Raw genomic sequence first — 27,780 nt, 5'->3', positions numbered from 1 at the left:
TAATTTTGATAAACCCATACGGACTTTTTAAATTTTAATTAACTGCGCATTGTTTCGATAATTTTTCTTGATAATGTAAATGTATAATTTGTTAATGAAAACAAAAAAATTATTGAATGTCACGATTATCAGTAATACAATAATAGTCCTTACCTTTTTGTTTAAAAAGCTGTCGATATTGCGGCATTCCATTTTCAATTAACCATTGATCAGCTTCAGTTAAGTCACCATTGTTGCTGTTTCCAGCAGCTAGCATTAAAAGTTTACCAAGTGACAGCACCATGGATAGGGCCAAAAATATTCCCGACAATACCGTAGACCATCGTGCCATTGCTCAGGATCGATCTTCATCTGTAAAAATAATAAACAAAAAAAAAAAACTATTAAATTATCAACTCTTTCTTCAGAATTCAAATGATAATATTTAAATATTCATAAATCATAAATTAATTAAATATATAATTTATTCATTATTCAGTATCACATTTCATGAAACTAAAAGCGCATTCATTTAAATCCGATATCTCTTGTTGCATTTAATTAATTTATTAATTTTATGTAAATAAATTTACTCTATTTCGTGTCTCTTATACTTTTTAAATTAAGAGGTTAATTTTTTTTTAAATTCTCTAAATAAAAATGTAATTATTTGAATTTTAAAAATGATATCTTACCACATTTTTAGGTGCTAATTAATTTAATTTAATTTTTTTAAATTTAAATATTAAATTACAGTAGTTTTGATGATTTGTTTAGGTTCAGAGTAAAGATTGTTGATGAACGAACATAAACACAAGCAGACAGATTGCACATAGCGGCAAATTTACACTGACACTGACATTGATATAATTTTATTCATTTTTTTTAACAGTTAGTTTTTGAGAGTAATATCTGTCAATGAATGAAAAAACTTCATTACTTCGATACTCTACGCGGCTAAATATTGTTTGTTAGTTAATTATTAATGATTGTCTGATATTTAAAGTGTTTGTCTATCGAAAACAGAAAACAGAACACTGTTTTTATAAGTATGACGGAACGGGTGATATGCTAGTGTTCTTCTGACACCAAGCTGACATCTAGGAGGGAAATTTAAAATGATTTTTGTCGGTAAAATATTTAATGTTGGTATTACAGAAAAATTATCTAATAAAAATTTTTTCGATGAGAAGATAAAATTCATAGAAAATCTATAGAAAACGAGAACTTATTCCCAAATAGTCAGTTGAGCTCAACCAACAGCAAAAATTGATTTCGATGAAAGCTCTCTAGATGATCAACATTTTAACTCAAAAATTGAAATGAAACATTTGACATCTCGATGAGGTATAGTACGCGTAAAAAATTTCACTTCGACTTTTTGCTTTCCTCCCCCACGTAAAATTACGTATAAATTTGATGTGAAAAAGCAGCTTTAATTTTACGTCAAATTTGTTTGTTATTTTACGTATGAGAGATCTAAAAAGTTGGACTGAAAAAATTTCAATTTTTTATATATACTGATGTCATCCAGATGTCAAAAGTTTCATTTTAATTTCTGAATTTAAACTCTGGTTTTTTTGGTTACCGCCGAAGAAAATCCATAGAAAATCAGGACTGGGAGAAAAAAAAAATTTATCTTTTACTTTGATCAAGATTGCCGCCTGAGAAAATTCACAGAAAATCTATGAAAACCAGGACTTTTCACCAGCTAAGAAAATCTATAGAAAAACTTAAATTCGCCATTTTCTTTTTGATTTAAGATCTACGGTCGCTAAATAAAAAAATCAATCTGAGTCATCGGGATCTAGATCATCAATACACCTGCGTCATCGGGATCTGTGTAAAAGACATCCGCTCAAAAGCAAAAATTTTAATTTTTAGGCGCAGGTTCAGTAAAAAATTGTATGCACATCACCAAGGAAGGAAGTCATCTCAATTCGCGTTTTTGCCACCCTTGCCTTCAGTTCAATTAGTAAATTACACACGCGGGTTGCATTGTCCGACTTTTCTCCTTAAGTATAATACACTATTAGTTGAAATACCTCAATCAGATTAATGCAACTCGGAAGATTTTAAATAAGTTAAACTGAAATCGATGAAAACTTTTAAAGTTTAATATTCGAAATCATTATAAATCTATAATATAAAATAAAAATTTATTAAATCGGATTGTCAAGTAAATTAATAACAGAAAAAATGTAAAAGAAGACTGTGTTAACGGTTAAATAAAATAAGCGAATCCAAGTTAGCAAGACATCGCGACTCCAAAAGTTGGATTATGTCTCGACAAAAGTCTTCTTGCGTCGTCTTGAGCTCGTGGTGGCGTCTTTTGTCGCGTCACCTCGTGCGTCAATAGCAATGGTCGCGACCGAGTTCCCAGCAGCCGGACTTGTTAAAGCAAAGCCACGACCGAGGCGTAAAAGTACAAACTACATGACACTTTACGATCGTTTTACAAGTACGACACCTCGTAGAATCTATAAAGTACTTAGCTCGTATAAGTATTTATACTGTTTGCTCAATCCACAAAAAAAAATTTATTTTATTGACATCTGAGATAGAGCCGGCGAGCGTGAGCTTCGACCTGTCTCCAAGTCTTCTCGCAAAAGGTATCCAGACCGGGCCATTGGACTCATTCATTGGCTTGACCTCGATGCAGTTAAACGCTTAGTTCCTTTTTTCATTTATTTATTTATTTTTTATCACTCTTCTCAGCAACTGTTTAAGATAAAACATATTAGAAAGTGTCGTATTTGTTGTATGTACTTGCATATTTTTTTTTTTTATTATTTTTTATTTATCAAATTAAGTAAAAAACTGTTTACGCTAAATTTAAAACAAACATAGCCATCCATCAGTATCCAATAAAATTAGTTACAGAGAAAAAAAAATTCTCGTCTGAAAGTAAATATTCTCGATTCAAGGAAATTTATTTGAAAATCTCAATTTTATTGGATTAAGTAAAAATCATCTCTGATCAAGACGAATTTTTTTTACCCAAGACAAATTTTCTGAGCTCAAAAAAATTTTGACTTGATTCCGAAAATGTTCGTCTACAAAAATATTTTCTTGACTCGAGATATCTTTTTTGTGTATAAATATTAATATTTTAATAAATGACAGCCTATAAAATTAGGGATTTTAAAAATGACAGTTATGGCTTAATCATGCGGTAGAAGCTGGTATGCAGCAGTAAGCAGCTATGGTTAATCGCGGTATTTTTTTAAATGATAATTAAATCAAAGGAGCGTCAATTATGTCAATGCGACAGCTGGACTGTGTGTAAACATCGTGATGAGTTAAAGAAGCGGTGTTATGAGTAGACACGAATAAAACAGCTCGTATCACACACGACGTACACTGCGGGCGTGACGATATGTGACAGTTGAGAACATGAACAAGAAAAAGACATGCCCAATACCATATGTTGTGTTTACAGTCTGTTTACTACATCTTTTACCAATGATTAATTCTCTTCTCATTTCATCTTGTTCACTCGTACTCGGTTGTCTCCTCTTTTACCGATACCATTAAATGTCACTAGATATTCCGGTTTTTCATTGGCATCAATCAATTTAAGTGTATAATACCACCTATGATGCTACTGTTTCTTCCACAGCTATCACTCATTATTATTATCATCTGATGATGATGCTACTCTGTGGTGTATCTCTCGGCTTTTCTTCTTTGCACATTGGCATCTCGACAATTTAACTTGATCATTAAACTCTCATGGAATCTATTTACAGCTATAAAATAACACTTTCAAAGTTTTCTCAGCAATTTTACAAACAAATGTTTCCCTTATCAATTACTCGTTTTTTAAATTTTTAAAATTTCTTCCTTTTAATTAAAGTCCCGGAAAATATATTTATTTTAAACTCAGCAGAATTTTTGCATACAAGGAATTTTTTTTTAAAGAATTTCCGTGTGGGTTTCAAGTGCGAAAGTTGATAAAAAATTTTTGTTCTGTGGGCGAGTAGCCAACAATTGTAAAAGCTCGCTTGCACTTTTTTTAACAGCACGCTTATCTTTGGCGATATCCCACCCTCTTGGTAGTTACACACCAGGATAAGCAGAGGTGATCGAGGTTTAGGTCGTAATTTAAATGATGTTCATAGTATATATTTATATTCCTCATATTATACTAGTATCAGTTACACATGCACACACGCACACACATTTAATATCTTATGCAGTGCACATTGTACGTGTGTTCTTTGCACACGTACTTACCCCTGTCTAGTCACATACTTTACGATCCTCTAAATATGGTCACGAACATGGAGTAGTACCACAACTCGGCACACCAACTTGTCTTTTGACACTGGAAAATGTTTATTCAGTACGTTATTAATATTTTATATAAGTATTATATATTATTTGCTGTTTGTAAATATATTTATGTATTTATATTATTTACTGTGCTGTTTATTATTCATAGATCCAACGAAATAATTTTTTTTTCTGTTTGAATAATGAATGAAAAAAAAAGCAGTGATGTAGCAGCCTAGTTAAAGTTGGACTTTCTCAAAGTGATGATAGTACTTTTTTACAAGATACTTCAAGAGAGCAGAGAGCTATGAAATAACTAAATAGCAGCCGGTAATTTGTCTTTCTCTATATAAATGATAGATTCCTGGGTAAATGATGCATTTATAATAGTCGAAAGAAAAACAGGTGAAAGGCAGTTTGACGAATGTGCTTGGAAGCTTGGTTACTTGGTTACTTGTTAAGTTGGTTGTTGCTGAATGCTGAAGGCTCACATTGAGACTCGTAGCTTACAGCTTGTAGAATAAACTTACAGGTGCTAGGCTGGATAACCCCTCTGAAAAAAAAATATTTAAAAATATATTTTTAATTGCCAACTTTTGGCCGAGTTTCGTAGATATTTCATATATTTATATTACATGTATTTATATATTCTGATATATTTTTAATATACTTATACTACATTTAAAATATATAAAATATATATGAAAATCGGTTAAAGTTAGCTATTAAAAATATATTTTTTGTCCATAATTTATATTTTAGCATATATTTTTTTTTATAAATTTTTTGAAAGGGGAAGATACTCAAATGTGCTGAATAATAGTATCTACAGCATCACAAGAGTGCCATACAAATTTTTCACTGCAGGTGTACGAATACAGATCTCGTAAATTATCCGTGAATGTAGAACTTATTGAGTAGCGGATGAAATCCTTGCCCTTTTTCATGTCAATCCAGCCGAGTCCTCAATTATTATTTTAGTTCTTATCGCATCTAAAATGAAATAAAATATATTATCACTTAAACCGGTAAATTAATATTACATATATTATATATTCAGTATTTGTTTATCTACTTCTCTTATTGTTCTGCACATATAATCTCTAATATAAATTAAATTAAATACACGTGTGTCGATTCGATGATTTAACTATTAATTTTATAAAAACTATTTAAAAGAAATGTGGAGTTTAATAAAATTATTCATAAGCGTTAAAACGTCAGTGCATAATTAACCTCGATTGAAAAATTTGACTAAGGGCCTCTGAGTATAGGTTGCAAATAAAAAGCAAAAAAAAAGTAAATAAATAAATAATAAATAAACCCGGTCAATCATAACAAAATTGTACGTTATTGGTCGTCTTATAATTTATATTTTTCAACGGCACTTGATTTGCTTGGGATCCACGAAATTTTTACGGTGCAATAATTTTAAGAACTTGAATATCAGAGTGGTCTTTCAGAGGCTGCACCACCTGCATTAATCGATCCCAATTGCCGAGAGACCGTAACTCTACGCAAATGAATAACCAGAACAAGTATAAAAAGAGTAAAAAAGTTAAGTCAAGAAATTGGATAATATAACTGATCGAGGAATAAATAACCGATTACGTTAAGTCTTATCTTTTTCATGGAACCGATCTGCGACTCTCCACCAGAAGGAATAACAACATAATAATAATAGTAATAACTTATAATAAAACTAAAAAATGTAATATACAAAGAATGATATTGGGTGCGAGTTAATGTTGATGCAAAGATACAGGCAGGAGGTGGCCTAGAAACCAGGGTAGTCATTCTAAAACACTTAGTACTTAAATATTAACGCTTGAGGTGTCTTGTGTTTAAGATTCATTGGAACTAGTTATTTTTCTTTCGCTTCATCTTGATGTTTAACTTAAATTACTTGAATTACTTTTCTTGTGGTAATTTTTGTCGGTTGTTGTCAGTCAGTACGATTATACTGGCAATGATAATGATAATAGTCGAGCGTATGTGGTGCGGTCACTTGTGGTCCAAGTGATGTAGAATGGATAGGAGGAGTAGCTGAGTCGTTGGTCGCTGGAGAAGAGTTGGAGGAGAGTTCGTGCTGGGGAGAGTATGGTATGGTGTTATTGAATATAGGAGTTAACTTGGGAAATGGGAGCACGTTTGTGAAAGTAGGAAGGGGAGGCTATAGCCAGACCGACAGTGCTCCGACTGTCTCAGTCGTTCGTGAACCTCGAAGGACGACAGAGGTCGAAGAGGGCACGTTTCCTCCTCTTCTCGCCTTTCTCCACGTCCTTGCTCTTGAACACTACGCTGACTATCGACCAAGTCCACGACCACGATCACGACCACGACGGCTACTGCAACTGCTACTGCTGCTGTACCAGCGATTTTTTTAATCCAACACTTAAACCGTGTGGGATCTTTGGTACTGAGAGAACTAACCGAGGTGCAGTGCCTTTCTGTTGTTAGACTGCTTCCGCAATCTTACGAGCACCAGTAGGAGGATCACCACGTGAATCAACTTGGGACATTTTCTTGCAAGAGAAATTCACCATTTATACAAAATGCGCTATTACATACTCGCTGGTGTCTTTTTTATTTCCTGTCTTCAAGGTCAGTTTTATTTTATTTTACATATTATCTTATCACTTGTTTACAGCGTGTTGATATTTCGTATATTCCGTAATTAATAGTAATAATTATTATAGTAAAAGTTTATTTATTTATTTAGTCGTTGAAAAATAAAAAAGAGTTGATATATTCAGAGCTAAAGATTCGCATGAAGATCCCATCTTACAAAGTTTTTAATCCGACAGAGAGTTGAGCTGATCCTTTAGCAATTCAACTAAAAAAAAAATTATCCTCATTAGAATAATCTCTGAGGGATTTTCTTCTCAGAAGTTTTATTTATTTTATTTATTATTTGAAACAATTCGCTGGTTCATGAATAAATAAATGTGTCAGATTATCAATTTATTGTTAAATATTTAAACAAAACCTCGATTGGTCGGTAAAAAATTAAGATCGGAGCATTGAGGCATATGATTGCACTCGAATTATGGTTGAGCAGTTCAGTCTTTCGTGCATTTATAACCGACCACTATACTCTGGCACTTGAGATAAAAGGGTCCTCGTCAGTCTCTCGAATAATCCGTCTGTTGTATTTTATTTTATACTTTTTTTAAACCTTCCACTTGATAATTCATAGTAATTATAAATATTAATTTTATGTCTGCATATATGTATGTATGTGTGCATAAATTAATGAGAAGATCTGACGGATTGTTTATGTGCGGTGATATTTATCGAGTAATAAAACGAAATTAAGTTTGATGGAAAAAAAATTAACTTGACATACAAGTATGAGTAGCAGTGAAATAAATAAAAAGAAATAAACTGAAATTGATTGAGACGTAGAGATTGATTTAAAATTAATAAGCAACATGATATATTTATTTATTTATCTATCAATGTCATCAATAAACTGATAATGTCAATAAGTTATTGAAAGTTTATAATTCGTACATAGAAAAGAATTTCTTGTCCCGAATAATTTTTTGCTCTTTGAATTGAAACAAAAATTTTATTAGGACTAGAATTTTTTCTTCCCGTAAAAATTTTTTTTTTCGTTTTCAAAAATAATGAAAAAAATTTTTTGGGCGAATAAAAATATTTTGCGCCAAGAAATTATTTTTTTTTTGTATATACTTGATCGAGAATCTTCGTAATGTAATTTTAATTATAATTGGTATCGTAATTAAATCATCATGAGAAATTTTCAATAGCCTTAAATAGATAATTAATTACACGGCATAATTAATCACTAACTGTAACACTTTTACAATCTAATTCATAATTAAGTTATTGAATGGAATTTCATTAATTATTATTATGAATTATTAGTGGTAATTGAGTTGTCGAATTAACGCACTATCTAATAAAATTTTTTTTTTTCAAAGCGAGATGCGATAACTTTATTATTTAATAGAAAAAGTAAGTTAGTTTTGTTGAAAAAAAGAATGACGTGGAAAATTTAGTGATCAATGTGACGTTTTTATTAGTGGAGTAATCTTTGGATAAAAAAATAATCACCTTGGTCGTCATGCCTGGGATGTGCATGTTGGTCATTAAGATTCTATCCATTATAACACACGCGTATGTGGTCTTGGCAATAGGTTTCAATTTCTCGCTTTACCTTTTATCGTTGCGCTTATTATTCTACACATTTTATGACTTTTTTTTTACCTTATATTATTCCCAACATTAGTGTTTATGGTTGGCTGTTTCATAACTTATTAATTTTTTATCAGCTCTTGACAATTTAATAAAATTTTGAATTTTTTAAATTATTTAAACTTGGAGTAATTAGATAATTATTTTTAAAATAAAATAATAACCAAATTTTTTATTGAAGAACTACTTAACTGACAGAATTTTTTTTTAGATTTTACATTTCGCATGAGTGATTACAGTGGATAATAATTCGATATACGCACTGTGAAATATCAGACAAAATAAAAAATATATGTATTGTATTTTGCAGTGCGTTTACTAAATTGATATCCACAAGCGATCACTCAGGCGAAGTAGAATCTTAAAATTATTCTGTCAATAAAGTAGATCAGGAAAGCTGTAATTCCTTTAATAACAAGTTTCAAAAAAACTGATCTTTACACTGTAAAGAATTAGCAGAATGAACGCGAAGAAAATCCGGAGTGAATGCGAAGCGGATGACTTCAGAGTGAAGTTCGGAAGTTTAATTTAATATTGGAACTCTGGGTTGGAGTAAAATTTACTCCTAAGAGTTAATTTTAATTTTAACTTCGAATTGAAGCGAATACGGATTTAAGTGAAATCTCGATCACTCCGAATTTACTTCAAATTTTTCACAGTGTAAGTAAATTCACTATCAATAAAAATACACTGATACAAAAAAATTCTACGATTTAATTAAAAATAATTTTCTTAATCGAAGAAATCCGAGCTCAGTTCGAGATTTGCTGATCTTATTTTTCAAAGTACTGCAAATAAATTCGGATTTTCTTCTGTCAAGGAAATTATTTTTAAGCTTAAATGTGTAAATAATAAACCATGTAATGATTTCTATTGATTCACATCTCAAGAAAATATTATTTTTGTAAATCAGTAGACTGTAGACTATAACGACCAGACCATCATACGTGTCGGGTAACAAGATATTTATCTATTCCTAACATTCTTATAGTGAACCAGTTGTCGTAGTCTCGGTTTTAGTTTTGCTGGCTGTTCATCGTTCTATGTCGTGATAGTCACGCGTTACTGGAGATACTAGTAACTAGTAGTACAGTAGCTCAAAAGTAATGCGCTAAAAAGCTTAAACGTTACAGTAAAAGCCACACTCTTGTGTGCCACAAGATTCTTATCAAAATAGTCTCAGTAACACTTAAAGTTGACTATTAAAAAGTAATACCAGTATTCGATACACAGCTTAAATAGCTGTATCGAGTACTAAGTACTCAATCTGAGTCTATGGATACTGTAATCTTCGTAGAGTATACTTATTACTCAGTATACTATTACATTTAAAAGTAATTATTGTTATTATTATAAATGTGGTGGTGGCGGAGAGCAAAATAAAAAAAATAAGAATGAGAATGAGAATGAGAATAAGAATGATAATGAGAAGAAGTGGAAGTAGACTGTAAGACAAGGAGACATACAAACATGCTCGAATGTAAATTACTCATTCCCCTCACTTTAACAGCAAACCAGATTAATCGCTTAACGTTTTAGCACTTACGTATGCACGTGTTGTGATTACAAATGTAATGTGTTGCCTCTGATCGTCTGTTAAAGTTGATGGTTAATTTTTTATTTTTTATTATTTATTACTTTTTAAATAATCAAGAAGGAATTCAAGTTTAAGTGTAATATAAATTATTATTATATGCTGTATAGTTGGATATGATATGATATAAATTGTTGTAAAGATTCAAATAGGGATTTATACCGGTAATATCCAGTGACATTTATACATATATGATAGCAAGGTTCTTATCATTTTAGTATGATGATTACGAGCCAGTTGCAACTAGTTTTAGATAATAATGATTACTATTTTAAAAACTGTCTCGTGAGTCTAGGGCAATGAACGTTAGTTATTTTTAAAAATTTGTGATCGTGGATTTAATCCGGAGCGAATTACTGTGCGTTTATTTAATCCCCTGGAGTAAAATTAACTTCGAAGGGATGTTTATTTCGATTTTGAAACTCCGGTTTCGAATGAATGCGAATTTAAATAGAATCGCATCACTCTAAAATCCACAGGAAAAATAAACTCCTTATTTACTCTATATTCAGAGTGATTTTTTCAAAAACCCAAATTCTGAGTGACTTCGGAATGAAAAAAAATTTTTAATCACTCTGAATTTACTCCTGATTTTTTACAGCCTACTGAAATTATTTTTTAGCAATTTATTTTTTTGGTTAAAAAATAAGTATAAATAGTTTTCGAGTGATAATAATATCAGTGTCATGATAAATTAAATTTTCATGGTCTTCCTTTCACCAACCCACATATACAAGTGCACTTAAACGAGGTACAATCAATAACAAAATGATCTTTTCATCTGTGGTTTGTAGCGCGTTGATGCGGTCAATCATCTTATTCTGCGAGTAGAGTCGAATACTCGACTCAATGACAGTGTGGGACGTTATTCGTTGTTATAAACACTATTCAAACAAATACCACCTACATAAATAGATGTAATTACTATCGTTAAAGAGTTAAAAAAAAAAAACAATTGTTTTGTCTAACTCGATTGATGAAATTCGCTATTTTACGTATAACAGTTTAAGATAATTGTCACGTTCTGTACCTCATGTCTGTCGGCCATAGAGAAAATTGTCTAGTCTGTCTAAAGAAATTATTAGATGGTTTAAAACACGGCAACACCAACAACTGACTTACTTCACTGACCTGGAGACCCAGTCAGCCATGCCCTCATGAATTTCAATTGACTGACATGTAGCCACTCTGCTCTTAGTTTATTCTCCTTGTTTTTCTTCTTTTTTTATCCAATCTACTGAGTTGATTGGGTAGTTAAAAATAATTTTTTATCCTTACAAACTCTACGCAGTATTAAATCGATCCTACCTTTTACAAGATTTACATCCAAATGTTTCCTACAATAATAATCATAATAAATGTCTTAAAAAAGTGATCCTTATCCACTCTTTCTCATCAACGGTTCTTTAAACTCATAATTTAAAATTAATAATCGAGAAATTATGAGGAATAGGCCTCGGGCATTAACACAAAAATTTAAACACAACTGTGTAATACTTGATCCTTAAAGCAATTTATACATTTTACTCTCTTCTCTTGTTCTTTATTTAAAAGAAACAAAACACCGCATTCTGTATTCTGTGTCATGATCGTACTCTCATCTCATCTCGTATTAAACTTTCTTCTATGGCATACTGATGAAGGTGATAGGACATTCAATACCATACTATTATATATTATTCATACACTACACATGTTCAATTAGCAACTTTATTAACCGGATGAAATTTAACAGACAACATACTTTTAATTTTTTGAAATCCATTCTTACTCTCGCGCTTTCGAATAATCAAAGAACATTTTTAAATTATTCATTCAAAGTTTAATTTTGAATCTTATTGTTGTGGAATTTAAATTTTATTTTATTTCATTTCAACAATCATTTAATCACGTGGTACTTTTATTTGTTTGATTCTTTGTCTTGTAGTTTTGTGTTTTGTTAGGCACGTGAGTTTAATGGGTTGGAAATCCGTGGTTTAAATTACAGTAATTGAGAATGCACGACTGACCTAAATAACATTCTCTTTTAATCCTTATTTATTTATATATATATATATGTTTATATTTATACACGTATATTTAAAAGACTTTCTTTTGCTTCCTCAATTCTCACTATCATATTATGTCTAATGACCGATTTATTCATGAGAGGGATAAACTAGAGTTCGTTATTCGGCGGATAAACTTATTCCCGATTTTAAATTTCAATGCTTGTCTTCAACAGACCGTTGGGTCAGCTGTCTTCTGGTCGTGTACGTATGTTGTGAGTTATAGGGGTCCTATGGACCAAAATTTTACATATGAACAAAGAATCTCTACTACCTTCAACTTCGTACTAATAAAAGTCGATAGATACTTATTATTTGTTAAGAAGGGCTTGCACTTTATTCCCTATTACACTCAAGTCCACGAACGTTACTATCTTTATTGCACTTGCGCAGTAAATGGTAACTTTGGCCGAGTTTTTCTCTTAAACAAACGAATATTATCAAAAAATTAAAGCGCACTTTACTAGATTAGACAGTAGTGAATCAATGTGCGGTCTGTAGATTGTATTTAGAGATTTTTCTTCTGAAAAAAACTCAGCCGAAAATATCTGATACCCTGTTAATGCTAGCATAAGAGAATGCAAACTATTCCAACAGTATTCTGAGATGAAAGCCTAAAATATTTAGTCATACAACCCAAGTATTTATCTTTAGGACAAAAATAACCAAGGGTTATTTCTTAAACTAGTGAAGAAAAAGAAATCTCCAGTAAACTAACGGCTAACTTTAATCGAAGGATGACTGCGAGTGAAGAAATCGGCCATAAGACGATCTACTTGGTAACTGAATAACAATCAATTACTGATAGACATTACTAGTAATTATATTGTAAATAAAAAGTAGTTTAATTGATTTGAAAAATAACTTGCATTGACATCGTTTTCACTTGAGAAATTTTACCATGAAAAAATTGTAACGTGGGTGTATTATTTTCTCCATACTCTGCATGATTTAATATAATTTTTTATGATTCTCACTACCAGTTGGTGATAATTGCAATGCATTGAGAAAGTAGCGAAATAGTGAGTAAGGAAATGAATGTAAAGATGATGATGATGATGATGATGATAATAGTGATATGAGTAAGGCAACTGCACAGAGGGGCATTAAAGGCTTTCCCAGGTGAAAAGTGGCCTTGTAAGAGAAAACGCAGATGAATCGTGTCGTGCACCTAATAACCCATATGAAGAATCTTAGGTCCGGTGGAAATAATAATCATAATGTGATAATCATAATGTTAGTTTGAGTGGAGATATGATGCACGGTTCGATTTTATCATTAGCCGCGGGGCAATAGCAACCTTAATATATTCGCAGTTTCTTTCCTACATAACCAAGCTGATGGAAGTAGGTATGGAGGTAAGGTCGAGGCCATTGCCAAGTGTTTACTCTTTACTGGTACTAAGTGCTCATCTACCCATGCTCATTATTACTGGCATTTATTTATCGGGAAGGACGACTCGTATATAATCTTTTGACTAGGCTATCATTAATTATTGAGCTTTCTCTAACTTTTTTTTGCCAACTTGTACTCTTTCTTTCTCTTGCTTTTACTTTAAAATTATTTTTACTCATTTATTTTTATTGTAATGATACCGTTTAATTCACGACTGTACGTTAATGCTACACACATGAATCAATCAATCACTCCCCCGTACATGGCTTATAATTATATCGAGACTATTCATGTTATTTTTTTTTATTTTTACATTGATAATGAAAAACCTAAATTTCATTATAAATTTATATCTGTTTGTTTGTATTTTAGTACAGTAAAGTCGAAAATACTAAATAAATAAGATAAATTTCTTCAACATGCTTTAAATTTTTTAAGGAAAGTAGTGTTTTAATCCTTGGAATTTAATTATAATTTAAAATTTTGTTAACAGCTCGATAGTTAGCGTAGAAATAATTCATATTCATTTTTAAATTTATTAGCTGAGAAATTTAATGTTTTATTAAATGATGCTTTGAAAAATTCTTTGCTATAATATTTTATTAAAAAAAACTTGTTACTATATTTTTAAATATGATAGATTTTTTAGTAGGTTTAATTTAAAATTCTGTGAAGGATTTATATGAAATGCTAAAATTCATTGCACGATTACTCGTGTGCAGAATTACGTATACGTGAAAAATAAAAAAAAATAAAATAAAATAAATAAATAAATAAATAAAAGATCAGAGTTGTACATTTCTATATATATATATATATATATATATATATATATATATATATATATATATATATATATCAAATGTGTGGGTTTCTCGTGTATCTCATTCGTCAATTTAAATAACTGTACATACATATATACGTACATGTTCAAACAGTCGTAATGTATAACTGGGTGTTCAGTGAATCGAATAAGAGTTGATTCAATAGAAAATTTTTTTCCGTTAATCGTTTTTTTAAAAATAAAATATAATTGTTAGTAAAAAAACAAAGAATTTTCACTTTATAAATATTAATAAGGGATTTTTAACACGACTTATTAAAAAAAAAGTAATTAATAAGCATAACAATGGTTAAATATTTTTTATGTAACTAATTATTACGGTTTAAAGAAATAGCTTTGTAACTAATTATCGCTTGTAAGATAGTATGGTAATAATTTAAAATTACCATAGAAACAAAAGTCCTGTTTAAGAAGTATAGAAGACGTAAAAATAAAAAATAATAAAATAAGTGAGTATGCGAAACTCGATTGAAATTTCTCCGAGTTAACGGGCCTACAGTACAACTCTCTTGCAAAATATATATATTGGATTACTGCGTAAAACTAACTGAATAAGATTGTGTTGAAGAAGCTGGAAAAGACCATACGTACAGTAAGCCAGTGTAATACATACTGTATAGTATATACTTGTATTATATATATAAAGATGACCACCAATAAAAGTATAGTCGACGGTCTGGGAGGTAGTTTTTCGCCCCAGTACTCCACTTACTACTTGCCACTTAACCGATCGCAACAATTTATGAGACAGGACTTACCTCGTAAAGTTGACTTACCATTCGTTCTCTTTGATTACGCTCCAAGCAAACGCCCTGTTTGGCACACATCCCACTTACAATTAGCATCAGTATTTACTTAAATTTTAAAAAATATATTCTTTTATCTAAATCACAACGTTATCCACACATTTCATTGAGAAAATAATTTTTAAATTGCCGCAAAAACTGAGTAATTTAAAATTCATCACCGAAATTATGATTTGCTCAGAAAAATAAAGTTGATTTGTAAAATCTTCCGGACATTGGTGAGTTTCAAAGGCTTGAATGTCCGAACAGAGCAACGGCACCGAAATTTAAGACTGTCTTTACTCATTTCGCAGAGATGTCAAAGTAAACTGACCTAAAATATAAAAAAAATATATATAAGAATAAGGTTTATTTGTGTTAGAAGAATTCGAAAGTATACATCGTGTGATCTTGCGGTCTTGAAATGTCATTTATATTTTATAGCGGGACAATATCGAGGCACAAGGAAATGAGATTGGTATTGACGATAAGTGAGTACTGGAAATCACACTCTATTGACCAGTTTTAAATATATGCACGGCTGAATGAACTCAAGCTGTTTGTGTTTAATTGAAATTGTCATGATTCGATAAAAATAATTAACATTTTTTTTGACACGCCAGTGAAACGAAGTGCTAAAGGTTTTTAGCATTATAATTATTCAGTTACATTTGAATTGGACTTGGGATTACTTTGATAGAAACTTGACTGAATTTTCACTATAAAGTAAAAGACCTAATACCCGATCAGAGAACTAGTACCCGATCACTCCATATATTTGTATATTCTTAGTAAAATTTAGTAAATATAGATATAAAAATATATGAGTGATCAGGTACTAGTTTCCTGATCGGGTACTAGCTCTTACTTTGCTAAGTGTTCAGTTAACTTTTCAATTCAAAATCTTTCAATAAATTCATTCATAATAAGTCAGTATCGATTATGAAGTCAATTTATCATGTGTATGAAATCAACTTCGGATTACTTTAATAGAAATTTGACTGAGTATTAATTTCGAGGTAATTAAAGTTATCGGAGTAAATTAATGATAAGTCATATTTGTGTCACGATCTGAGTTTCGTAATGAAATTTAGATCTAAATTCATTATGAACAAAATTTTATTCCGAAAATTCAATTAAATTTAATTCATAAAATATCTGAATGTAAAAGTTTTTATGCTTGAAACAAAAATTCAAATATCAACAATTATTTAAAAAAAAAAAAATAACTTTGAACACAAAACCTTACTATGTAAAAATTTTCCCAGTATTTAACTTTAAAAAAAGTATGCCAACTGTTATTGTTATTCATAATAATAATTATAAAAATAATCTGCATATTAATTTCCAGTAACGTCAGTTAGATGACGAAGATGACTATTAGAAGTAAAAAGAGCTCGTTAAAAAATTTTTTAATAATAAAACATCTTTACAATAACTCTCAGCTTAATAGATTCATTCATTTTACTAACGCACACACACATACTTTCTTGTAGACAAACAATTCAAACGGTTATTCTTTCAAATAAGCTGATCATCGTGAGCAATTTGTCGATTTACCGAGTCATTCTCGCCCCCGGAATAGCTTTATTATTGTTATTATTGTTGTTATTATTATTACCATCATTACAGCTATCGGTAAACTAATAACTAGATCATCCGCAGCATCTAGCATTATATATTACTTTAGAAATTAAAAATCCATAAAGACGAGATTTATTCGCTTGGAGAACTACGGTATTTTTTACATAAAAAATTTATTGAAAAATTACTATGGTAATAGCAGCATGAATATGTAATGATGGTAATAATTACCGATAACAGAAATTTCAAATACATCAAACAAAATTTACAACCCTATCTAAAAGTTCTCGAAGAATTCCCTGCAATGGATTAAAAACCGCACAGAAACCAATACCTCTATTAAATTCTATGTGGTTTTTGACATCTGAATGAATTCCATGCGAACTTTTCGATAGGGAATGCGTGTTGTAATTTTCACAAGGGAACAGATTTAATTTTATTCTAGAATATTTACTAGATGCATCGTAATTAATTACACAGAAAAAAAGTTGTCTTGAGTTCAGAAAATATTTCGGAAGACGAGTTATTAAATTTAAACTGATTGTTGGAACTTATTTTTTTATTGTAAATATAAAAACAAATGGACTTTTTGATGTCAGAAATATTACTATGTAGCATAGTAAAAATAGTCATCTATTATTACTGAAACAAACAGTATAATTCGCAAGAATATCGAGCTATCCCACCATTACCCAAAATTTTCGGGTAATTCGTGCCATGAAATTCTCTGCGTATAAGGATGTTAGTAAAATAATTAAGAAATGTCTAGATATTTTTCACAAAGTAGACTAATTTAGCCGTGAGTTAAAAGTTTTTTGTCCAGAATGTATTAAGTCAAGACTAGATCATGCCAGGGGAGTCTTGTTCAATTTTTCATCAAAAGCCTCGAGGATATATTTCTGTTAATGTTTAATCTTCTTCTCATGTCTTGGACAAAAAAGAGCGATTATTATTTCCACATTCAGACACTCCCCTTTTAAATTCATCAACAAACTCCCGGCAGATCCTTATACTTTACCGACTGGTATATGCCGTACCCGCGCTTCGCGATGTTGATGGGACTTAATAAAAAGACATCTGAGACAGACTTTGAATAAACTCACGCATAATGTAATGTATCTGATCCACCTTCTTTTGGGTATAATATTACTTATATAGTTATTTATTTATTCACATACATATATATACGTAGCTTTTCTTGTAAAGTGTATCCAACACCACGAGTAAGCATTTAAGTTCGCTGACCTACGTATCGTACGATTGAATCTTTCTTTAATGCATCCTTTGTGTGTTCCCGTACATCCTCATTATACACTACGATACACTCAAACAAGACCAGAGAAAAAAAAATTAGTCTTCGTGGAAAAAAGTAAACTTTGGCGGTTGGTACATACCACCAAATGGTGGGAGGTTCACCGACCCTCGTTTTCAGATTAAATACACCCAGCCAACATAACTTGTTATATATATATATATATATATATATATATATATATATATATATATATATATATATATGTTTGGATGCATGTGCACCGTATATCAGCATCAACAGTAACCGGGAACCGGCATCGGCGACTGGCATTAACTGAAATCACGATTCACAACAGTAATGCCTTTTATACATATAATTGATTCATTTTATTAGCTTTTTTAGTCATCACTTTTATATCAATGGTCTTCTTGTTACATCAACAGACTTTATTTTTATCATTTAAACTTTTTATTTCGTTAAATTATTCAACCATTTGATATGTTTTTACAACTCTGTTTAAATGTTAAATGTGTTAACTGTTACTCTATACATTATTAATACCCGATAACTGTCATTGTTTTTTTATACTGTTACTTCACGTTATTACAATTCAAAATACTTTTCTTTTAAAATTTAAAAAAAATTTTTAAATTATTTTAGCACTGATTAGAAGTCATTGGCTAATTTATTTATAAGTGAATTATAAATAACACGTTTAATATAATAATTATAAATTATTTATCATTGCCATAAAAAATAAAATAAATAATTTCGCACATATGTTACTGGTAAAGCTTAATCTTTGTTTATGATTATTTTAATGTTTCGTATAAAATCATAACATCTTAGTACAGTAAGAATATGAGAGTGTATCGCGAAAATCCAAGGTTAAATTCTATCACGATGATGATGATGATGATGATGATGATGATAATAATAATACTTGTTGAGAATTTAATTAAGATATCCTGGTACTCTCGAGTTGAGGCTTTATCTGAGCTCTTATTTTTATTTTGTTTCATACAAATGTATAAATAAATTATTTAAATATACAAGCGTTATTGAGGATCAACTGCGATACGCTCAACGTCTCGCAGATAAATAAAAAAATTGTTTGTTGCGCATCTACTGCTAATTTAATTATTTAAAAAAAAAACCACATTAACCCAATTACATATTAATCTAAAAATGTATCGCACTTAGTCACCAATCCTGCGTGCAATATAATTAAAGTAACAGATTTTACTTAATTATCTCGAGTAATTAATTCATTAAAATTATTTAACAGTATTATTAAGAAAAATGCATGTAATTTTTTTTTTTTATAATAAGTAAATTAATTAACGTCGCCAATTGTGTGCACGTAATAACCGGGTAGATTTTTTAATTGAAAGTCTCATTATTTCACAATAATGAAACACACGAGTATATTAATCATTAATTAATTTGTGTACGTGATTGAGGTCTAGGTCTGTAAAAAAAAAAAAAAATAAAAAAAAATCAATTACTGTTAATTCGACAGTGGTATATTGCTAATGATCGTGAATGAATCAGAACAACCGGCAATATTTTTTTGTATGCTGATTATAACGGCACTCATGTTTCTATACCTTGTATTTAACAGTTTTCATTTTATTTATTCTTATTCGTCCTATCGCCATATAAATTCTCAATGTTTTATTTTCTATTTTATATACAACTACTATATTCTATTTATATTTTAATACCAACTATTTCAATTATCTTTTTATTATTTTTATTAATACACTATTGATATTTTTTATTCGATAAAACTCTTATCTAACATCTTTAATCTATGGTATACAATCTACCATCTTAAATCTATAATCTAGAAAATTACCATCACTAATTATTTAATTTGTTTATTTTATTAAATATAAGAAATAAATTTATAAAAGTTGTTGATGTTGTAAATCTATAAATGCTGTTGACCTTAAGATCGCTGGACCGAAACCAATAACGTACCAAATACAAGAGTATATATATATATATATATATATATATATATATATATATATATATACATTATTAAGCAGGATAAAATACCGGAAATCGTTATCCATCTATTTATAAATATATATATACTACACAGAAAAAAATAATTCTTGACTGAAAGTAAATATTCTTGATTCAAGAATTTTTTTTTTTAAAATCTCAATTTTCTCGAATAAAGTAGAAATTTCCTATGCACGGAAAAAAATAAAATAGGCACTGCAACAGGACAAAATTCTGTTGTAGTAGAGGATTGCTCCTGTAAAATCAATAGGATAAGAAACAAATTTCAAGTACCAATTTTTTTTTTTTTTCAGTATAGTAACATTTCAAAATTTGAAAAAAATTTTCAATTCTACAAAAAAATTATCTTTATCTCTATAAGAAACATCTAAATTTTGAAAAATATTTTGAAATGTTGACTTGGTGCCCTAAAACGTTTGTCTTCCAAAATATTTTCTTGACAAGATATCTTTTTTTCTGAGCAGATGTGTGCGAATAGCGTACGAATTAAAAAGTTCGAAAAAATGAATTATTTGATTCAAATTGAACAATGGGTTCGCATTTAAAATATTATACAAATATTGTAAAGTAATTGTCAACAAATTAGTAACTTAATAAATCTGTTTTTATTTTTTTTTATAGAATTTGTCGGAGGTGCGTGTCCACGAATATGTCCCATTGGAGGAGAACCAGTATGTGGTAGTGATGGGGTCATATACGCTTCTCAGTGCGAAATGCGGAAGAAGATGTGCGGAAAAGGTATATAAAAGAGACACAAACGATCACTTGTTACATTGTATGCTACTAAAAAATGTAATAAATTAGTGTTATGTAGTTATAGTAATAGTAATGTAGTTAATACTTGACTGTTATTTAAAAGCCACCTCGTAATTAGAATAATTGCATGGCCCTCAGCTTTATTCTCTGAGAATCCCAAGGACTTCTAAGATCTTCCGGGACAGTAGACGTTAAATTACTGAATTTATGAAGGAATAAATAGTTTTTTTACGCTCTGGTTTATGATGAGATACAATTTACGCAAAGATACTAATTACAACTTAATTAAAACCGCTGGTGTTATAAATTAAGAGAGCAATAAAAATAAATAAATAACTATTAATTATTGTCATTAAGACGTTAATAACAACTTTTTATTTGATAGCGCATTTGTGAGAAATAATTATTTTTAAATTGTAGGAGTTACTGTAGCACCAGATAAAACGGCTTGCTTACGATCGTCGGGCAGTAAGTGCGAGCACCGATGCCCGGCTGATCAGGATCCTGTTTGCGGTACTGACGGGCGTACTTATTTAAATAAGTGCATGCTGAGGGTTGAGATTTGCAGGGTTGGTATTGAATTGTCCCATCTTGGACCTTGCAATAATATATCTGCTCACCGTGAAAATTGCCCGGTTTCTTGTGATCTTGCGCCACTGGATGGACCGGTTTGCGGAAGTGATGGAAATGTCTACAAGTCTACATGTCAAATGAAACTTCTTACATGCAGGTACATACACACTCGTACATAAGTCGTAAAGATTATTTGTGTCATTGAAATAGGATTTAAATTTGAGCATTAGTCTTGACATATTAAATAACTATAAATTTAAATAAAATAGTAATACCGTTGGTTATGTGACTTTGATTATCGTTCAACTAGACAATATGTTGGTTCCTTATGCTGCTATTGACAGAATGTTATGTTGTGTTAAATCAAACTTGATTTTACAGATTAAATTTTATGATAACATTCATTTCTATGTTGCAATTTATAAAAGTTTAAATATTTTTAATGAAATTTTATTTTTTTTGGTCTGAGAAATTTTTAAAATATAATTTATATTTATTAATTTAAATATAAATTTTATTTATTTAGTGAAAGAAAAAAAAATATTTAAGTTCACGGAAAAAAGACGTGGAAAAATTATAGTTTTTAGTGAAAAAACAGACCCTCGGTTACACAGAAAAAAAAAAATTTTCTTGGCGTAAAAAATGTTTACTTGCTCTAAGAAATTTTTCGCACTATGAATTGAAAACGAAAATTTTCTTAAGCCAAGAAATAATATAATTTTGACACTTTGAAGTAGAGAGACTTTGTTGCTATTTGAAACTAATTTTTCCGTGTTGATCTGAATGAGTTTTGTCTTTAGATTATTTTATATAAATTTAATATATGTATATATATTTATTTTTTAGACAAGGAGTTGTAAGAACAAACAAAAAGCACTGCCAGACAACGAGACATTGCCGAGAAACGTGCTGGCGGGGTGCCAAGCCAGCTTGCGGGAGCGACGGAATTTTATATGCCAACACTTGTAAAATGCGAGCGAAAAACTGCGGGTAATAATTATTAACAAAGCTAGAACAAACTGTATTTAAATATGTATACATTCAACCCTCTCTCCTTTATAATTCACGTCACCCCTGAGTATGAAGAATCAGGTTTAATTATAATCTTTATTGTACACACGGGTTTGAAAAATTATTTAAAACAAAAAAAAATCTCGCTAGCTCCCTTTTTTAGCTCATCTTTCTAATCTTTGAACTTGAATAATTCATGAGCTGCCTAACTACCGCGTCGTTAACTCGGCTCTTGATCATGATTAAAATTACCGCGATAAAAATTAAATTTAATTTAAATTAAACTCTACAACAAATGTTATTAAATTTTTTTTCGCTTTTATTATTTCAGTAAACACGTATTTGAAGTCCCGATGTCATTCTGCGTATCACGAGAAAGAACATCCGGAAGTGTTGGTACAGCTTGCCCGTTAGATTGTAAAGATGAACCAGAGGTCCAAGTTTGTGGTTCTGACGGCAGCGTATACAGAAATGAATGTGAATTAAAAATGCTTAATTGCGGGTAATTACTATTTACATAAATAAATTATACATTCAGAGTTATCAATTATTTAAAATATTTAAAACTTGTATTTAATTTATTTATCATAAAATTTACAGTCAGTCAAGAAGAAAAATAACAGTTGTAGACTTCGATAAATGTAAACCACGTATTTTGAAGTGCTCAAAACAAATGCAAAAATGTAGTAATGATATTGATCCAGTTTGTGGAACTGATGCTTACACGTATCCTAATCAGTGTCAACTAAATGTTGGGATTTGTATGTAAGTCAGGGTTTTAAGATTTAATAAAACGGAGCTATTTAACATCAAAATGTTATAATAACTGTTGTGAAATACATACTAGAAGACATATATTTCTATAAATATATATATAGTTAATAGTTAACTGTATGTGTAAGTGTGTATGTATTTATAGATTAAGTTTTAGTTAACGAAATTTTGTATTCAGGAAAGGAATTCAACTTGCACACGTTGGCGAATGTACGACCTTGAAAGAGACTGAGCAATGCCCAGAAGATTGCAGCAATGAGGCTGAAGAACCTGTTTGCGGTAGTGACGGAAACGTTTACCGGTAAGTACCGGGTATTATTCAAGATTTATTAAAAACCCAAGATTATCTCTAGGTCCTTTATTTTATAACAATCATCGTAGTATGATACATACATTTATTTTTCAACTCTACTACACGGAAAAAAATAATTTATTTGCGAAAAAATTTTTACTTGCCCCAACAAATTTTTATGATCCTCAAGTTAGCAGACAATTAAAAATTTTCGGATTTTTTTTTTGACAAATCAATAAAAAATGAAAAGAATCTAAAAATATGCACATGTAAAAAATTAAAAAAACTATAGGTGCAATTTTTTAAAATATTTTTTTTTTTTATAATTTATCATTTTAAGAAAAATCTAAAAAATATCAGACGTCAGCTAACTTTAGTATCATAAATTTTTTGCGCTATAAATTGAAGACAAAAATTTTTGGCAAAAAAAAATTTTCTGCGTCGAGAAATTTTTTCTAGTCCTTAAAAGGTTTTTGTTTTAAATTTTTTCTCTATATTACCTTTGATATTAACGATAATTTAAATGTGCCATTGAAAATTAATAAATTAATAATGATTTGCTATCAGAGAATAAATCGTTAATTAAATTGTATCTTTAAACGCGTATCTCTTATTTCTTATTAAGATCCCTGTGCCATTTACGACGAGATACTTGTGGCCAAAGGGTGGTTGCCGTGCCAGCTCAGCACTGCCGTACGACAGCCCTCTGCAATCAGATATGCAGCGGTGAGCGGCAGTTTGTCTGCGGTTCCGATAACAAGCTTTATCGCAACGAGTGTGAGATGAAGAGAGACAATTGCGGGTGAGAATTATCTACTCAACACTATCACTATTCGAAAAATTTTATAAATAAAACTCGAGAGTATTTATCTTCTGTCTAGTGTCAAGATTTCCTCACAAGTTTTATCTGGACTTGTGGCGTTGAAAGTTTTAGTAAAAAATGTTTATGATAAAATTAATTTTAATTACTATATATATTTTTTTTATTACAGAAAACACGTGTACGTCGTTCCCATGAAACGATGTGTCCAAGGATTTGTATTCCGCGGATGTCAGAAAATTTGCCCGCCCTACTATGACCCCGTCTGTGGCACAGACAACATGACTTACAGCAACGAATGCTTCCTAGAGATAGAAAACTGTCGCAGTCGCAGTCTTGTTACTAAACTGTACCACGGTATTTGCGGACAACCCACGGAAGACCCGAAAAACTATTTGTATTAAAATAAATAATTTATAATTTTATTTTTCTTTGAGTTAAAATTTTTTTTTACTGTCATCTGACAGTTAGACAAAATTATCACTTGTTCATTATTAATTTAAACTTCATGGCAATTTATCCGAAGTATTTACTAGCGATGAGATAAATTTTTTAATATTACTCGTGCGATTAAATCGGCAAGTTAATTTATAAAAAAACATGAGTACATATTTCGTTTGATCAACTAAAAGTATGATAAATCTTGCCAGTTGGTAAATAAGTAAATGTGCAGATACATTGCGTGCCTATAAATTTTAATGGTTAATTAATTTGTTGAATTTTTGTTAATATTTTTTATTAAAATTTTCCATGTTATTTTTAATTTTTTTTTTTTAAGTAAAAGTTTTTTTTTACAGACTGCACAAATAGAAACTATTATTTATTGTAGTATTATAGATTTAATCTGAATGCTAATGAGTATTCGGTATTACGTGTATTTTTATTATTATTATTGTCATATTTTATTGGTATTCATTTACTAATCATTGTCGAATTAATAATCGTAGTAACGTTCATTTATCATAATTATTATTATTATTATTGTAATGTAGTTAAAGAACAAACAATTGTTTAACGACAAATGTTTGAATAATAGTTTGTGATTTATGTTCATATCCCTTTTTGTATTATTTTCATAACTTTCAATCATACTCCGTTATTTATTATTCCATATGTATTGTATGAATCTATTTAGTCTTGTGTTAAACATTTGTATGAGCTTGTCATTTAATAAATAATTTATACACTTAATTATTAATTCATGTACTAAAGAATTGATAAATAAAATTTTTTTAAAATATATAAAAGTTATACTTTTGCAAGTTTGATTTATTGAAATAAATTAGCGGGAAAATTTAATTTACTTAAAGAATCCTTATTAATAAAGGAAACTAAAGTAGTAATAGTAAGTTTTCAAGTGAATGATGAATACGGTGACTGATTTTTTTCTTCTTTTCAAAAGTAATAGTAGAATAATAAAAATATTTATTTAATATTTTTTGGATGGTAAAATCCTCACTAATAGCTGCTAATTGTTGATATCTTTTATCATAAATTCAAAGATAACTTTTTTAAAAATATTAACTAGTTCAAATTATTCGTGAATTCTGGAAGAGTGACGAATAATTCGAAAATTTTTTATTCGAACACGATTCGCATACTCCTAATACTAATTTGAAAAAGTATTCAATTTTACTTACAATTAATGACGGATTAGACTTTCAGAATAATAGACATCGTATATATGATAAATTGTTTTTTGAATAAATAAAAAAAATCTAATTAATACCAATGATTTATTAATTATTAAGTACATTTTAAACTTACGAAATTTTTTTCTGTTTGATCATGAATTGACGTGCTCCAAAATTCCTTGTCGTACTAGAGGCTCACATTGAGCCCTAGGTAATAAATGATGAGTATTTTCTTTCAGTGTGATAACTTGCCCATCATCTAGCTCAAACTTTCCATAATCAACGAGACACCTGACCTGTAATTTTGAAAATCCCAAACGTCAGTTATCTGTTCAACAGAATCAGCACATCGAATGCACAAAATAAACCCAAGCTATTAATTGTCTTGTGATGAGTTGACCAAAAAATTTTTTATACAAAGCAAATGTTCATCAATTTTTCTAAGACTATCAATGTCTCCATTCTTATATATGATATTTATGTAAAAAATTAATCGAGTACTAATGTTTTTTATTACGATTACTGTTTGTTTTATCAAGTTACGAACCTCAATGTACAAAGATTTGGGTGGTACCATATCGACAGTAAGATTGAGTCCCTGGTTATCTCCGATGGATCTCATATAAGTAGCAAGAGATTTATTATAAGCCTGGAACCACTGAGTTTCTAAACTCAGCATGTTGACGCTTATTTCTGGTGGTAAAATACTACCGAATTCCCAACGAGCTTGTCTGAGTCTTCTCATTCTGTTGTAAACATACGCCAGAAGGCAACGTTTGTTGCGATTTAAAGCAGCGTGTCTCAGTTGGACAGACATATAACGCGATGCTGAATCATCTGAATCTGATACTGTTGTATTTCTAAAAATTATAAGTACATTTAGTTATTTTAATTAATGACGACAATGAAAGCCTCAATTAGATGTTAGATATTATAATTTAATTTTTATATTCAATATTAACAAGTTATTTTTTTATTGCTAATAAATATATTGAAATTTATATGATCGCTTGAATGCATTGATTACTACTGTGCAGATTTAAAAATCGATAAATTTAATTTTGTTACAATAAAAGTTGAGAATATGAAGGATGAGACAATTTATGTACTGATTTTTCAATTATCTACTTATACATTTTTTGATTTTTATTCTACTTCCATTTTATTCATTTATTTCAAAATTTAAAATGATCCTAAAATTGACAGACAATTAAAAATTTTTTGACTTTTTTTTAACAAATAAGTTACAAAAAAAATATGCATGTGTAGAAAATTTAAAAAACTATCGGCGCAATTTTTTTAAATATTTTTTTTATAATGTATCATTTTGAAAAAAAAATTCAAAAATTGTAAGACGTCGGATAACTTGAATATCATAAATTTAAAAAATTGCCAATTGTCGGCTACATTTAAACTCATTATTTTATAAAAACTAAAAAATTGTCAGTTACGTCAATAATTGAGTCTGTTACTTCAAATGTCAGTTTAAAAAATAAAACAATATAAAATATATGTCAATAACTTACACATCCTCTAAATTAGCTTCATAAAGTGATTGCATTTCATCCATAACTTTACGGACTAAATTTTCCTAAAAAAATAAATTTATTTATAAATAGAAAAAAAAAATTTTATTTTTTAAAAATAATTATCACAGGACTTAATTTTAAAGGTTATTTACTTACATTGAAAGGTTTAATGTCCTCAGACAGTTCCAATTCTGTTATAAGTTTTAATGCTTCTTTTCCGAACATTTTAAAAACAAATTATTATTTTATAATAATTAATAATTGTTGTCTTACTTATCTTATACATACACAAGCAAATAATAAATATCACAATATGTTTAACAACACTTTAACCGCCAAAATGCGGTTTCATTTTGCTTCGAGCCTAA

The 27,780-nt window shown here is 29.6% G+C and overlaps 3 protein-coding genes across 8 annotated transcripts in view; 1 reads left to right on the top strand and 2 right to left on the bottom strand.

Moving 5' to 3' along the window:
* LOC103577530 (apoptosis-resistant E3 ubiquitin protein ligase 1) overlaps nucleotides 1–26,099 on the bottom strand; it is a 51,911-nt gene extending 25,812 nt beyond the window's left edge. The window contains exons 1-3 of one of the 4 annotated variants that reach the window (XM_008558205.3): nucleotides 4,406–4,939; nucleotides 4,219–4,309; nucleotides 154–351 (exon numbers count right to left, since the gene is read on the bottom strand). In XM_008558205.3, coding sequence (XP_008556427.1) covers nucleotides 154–331 — 178 coding nt within the window. In that variant the 5' untranslated portion in view covers nucleotides 332–351; nucleotides 4,219–4,309; nucleotides 4,406–4,939. The other 3 variants (XM_008558206.2, XM_014444236.2, XM_008558204.3) reach the window with 3 other exon arrangements.
* Nucleotides 333–27,774, bottom strand: LOC103577532 (DNA replication complex GINS protein PSF1). Of its 3 annotated transcripts, none has more exons than XM_053737702.1 (5): nucleotides 27,569–27,774; nucleotides 27,410–27,474; nucleotides 26,431–26,743; nucleotides 26,017–26,179; nucleotides 333–351 (listed from the first exon to the last, which is right to left on the bottom strand). In XM_053737702.1, exons 1-4 carry the CDS (start codon nucleotides 27,635–27,637, stop codon nucleotides 26,036–26,038), a joined length of 591 nt encoding a protein of 196 aa, XP_053593677.1. In that variant the 5' UTR covers nucleotides 27,638–27,774; the 3' UTR covers nucleotides 333–351; nucleotides 26,017–26,035. The 3 variants fall into 3 exon arrangements, with proteins under 3 accessions (XP_053593677.1, XP_008556432.1, XP_008556431.1); XM_008558210.3 differs by lacking the exon at nucleotides 333–351 and adding an exon at nucleotides 6,903–7,093; XM_008558209.3 differs by lacking the exon at nucleotides 333–351 and adding an exon at nucleotides 15,282–15,481.
* Nucleotides 5,239–25,460, top strand: LOC103577531 (agrin). Its single transcript, XM_008558208.3, has 9 exons — nucleotides 5,239–6,861; nucleotides 20,645–20,761; nucleotides 21,200–21,509; nucleotides 22,199–22,342; nucleotides 22,695–22,865; nucleotides 22,964–23,128; nucleotides 23,316–23,438; nucleotides 24,055–24,231; nucleotides 24,422–25,460. The coding sequence occupies exons 1-9, from the start codon at nucleotides 6,813–6,815 to the stop codon at nucleotides 24,651–24,653; spliced, it is 1,488 nt and encodes a 495-aa protein (XP_008556430.1). The 5' UTR covers nucleotides 5,239–6,812; the 3' UTR covers nucleotides 24,654–25,460.
* Nucleotides 27,775–27,780: the final 6 nt, after the last annotated feature.

Source organism: Microplitis demolitor, chromosome 3 (assembly GCF_026212275.2).
Source record: "Microplitis demolitor isolate Queensland-Clemson2020A chromosome 3, iyMicDemo2.1a, whole genome shotgun sequence".
NCBI lineage: Eukaryota > Metazoa > Arthropoda > Insecta > Hymenoptera > Braconidae > Microplitis > Microplitis demolitor.
Note: the sequence above shows the minus strand (reverse complement) of the source record. Positions and strands in the feature narration are given on the sequence as shown.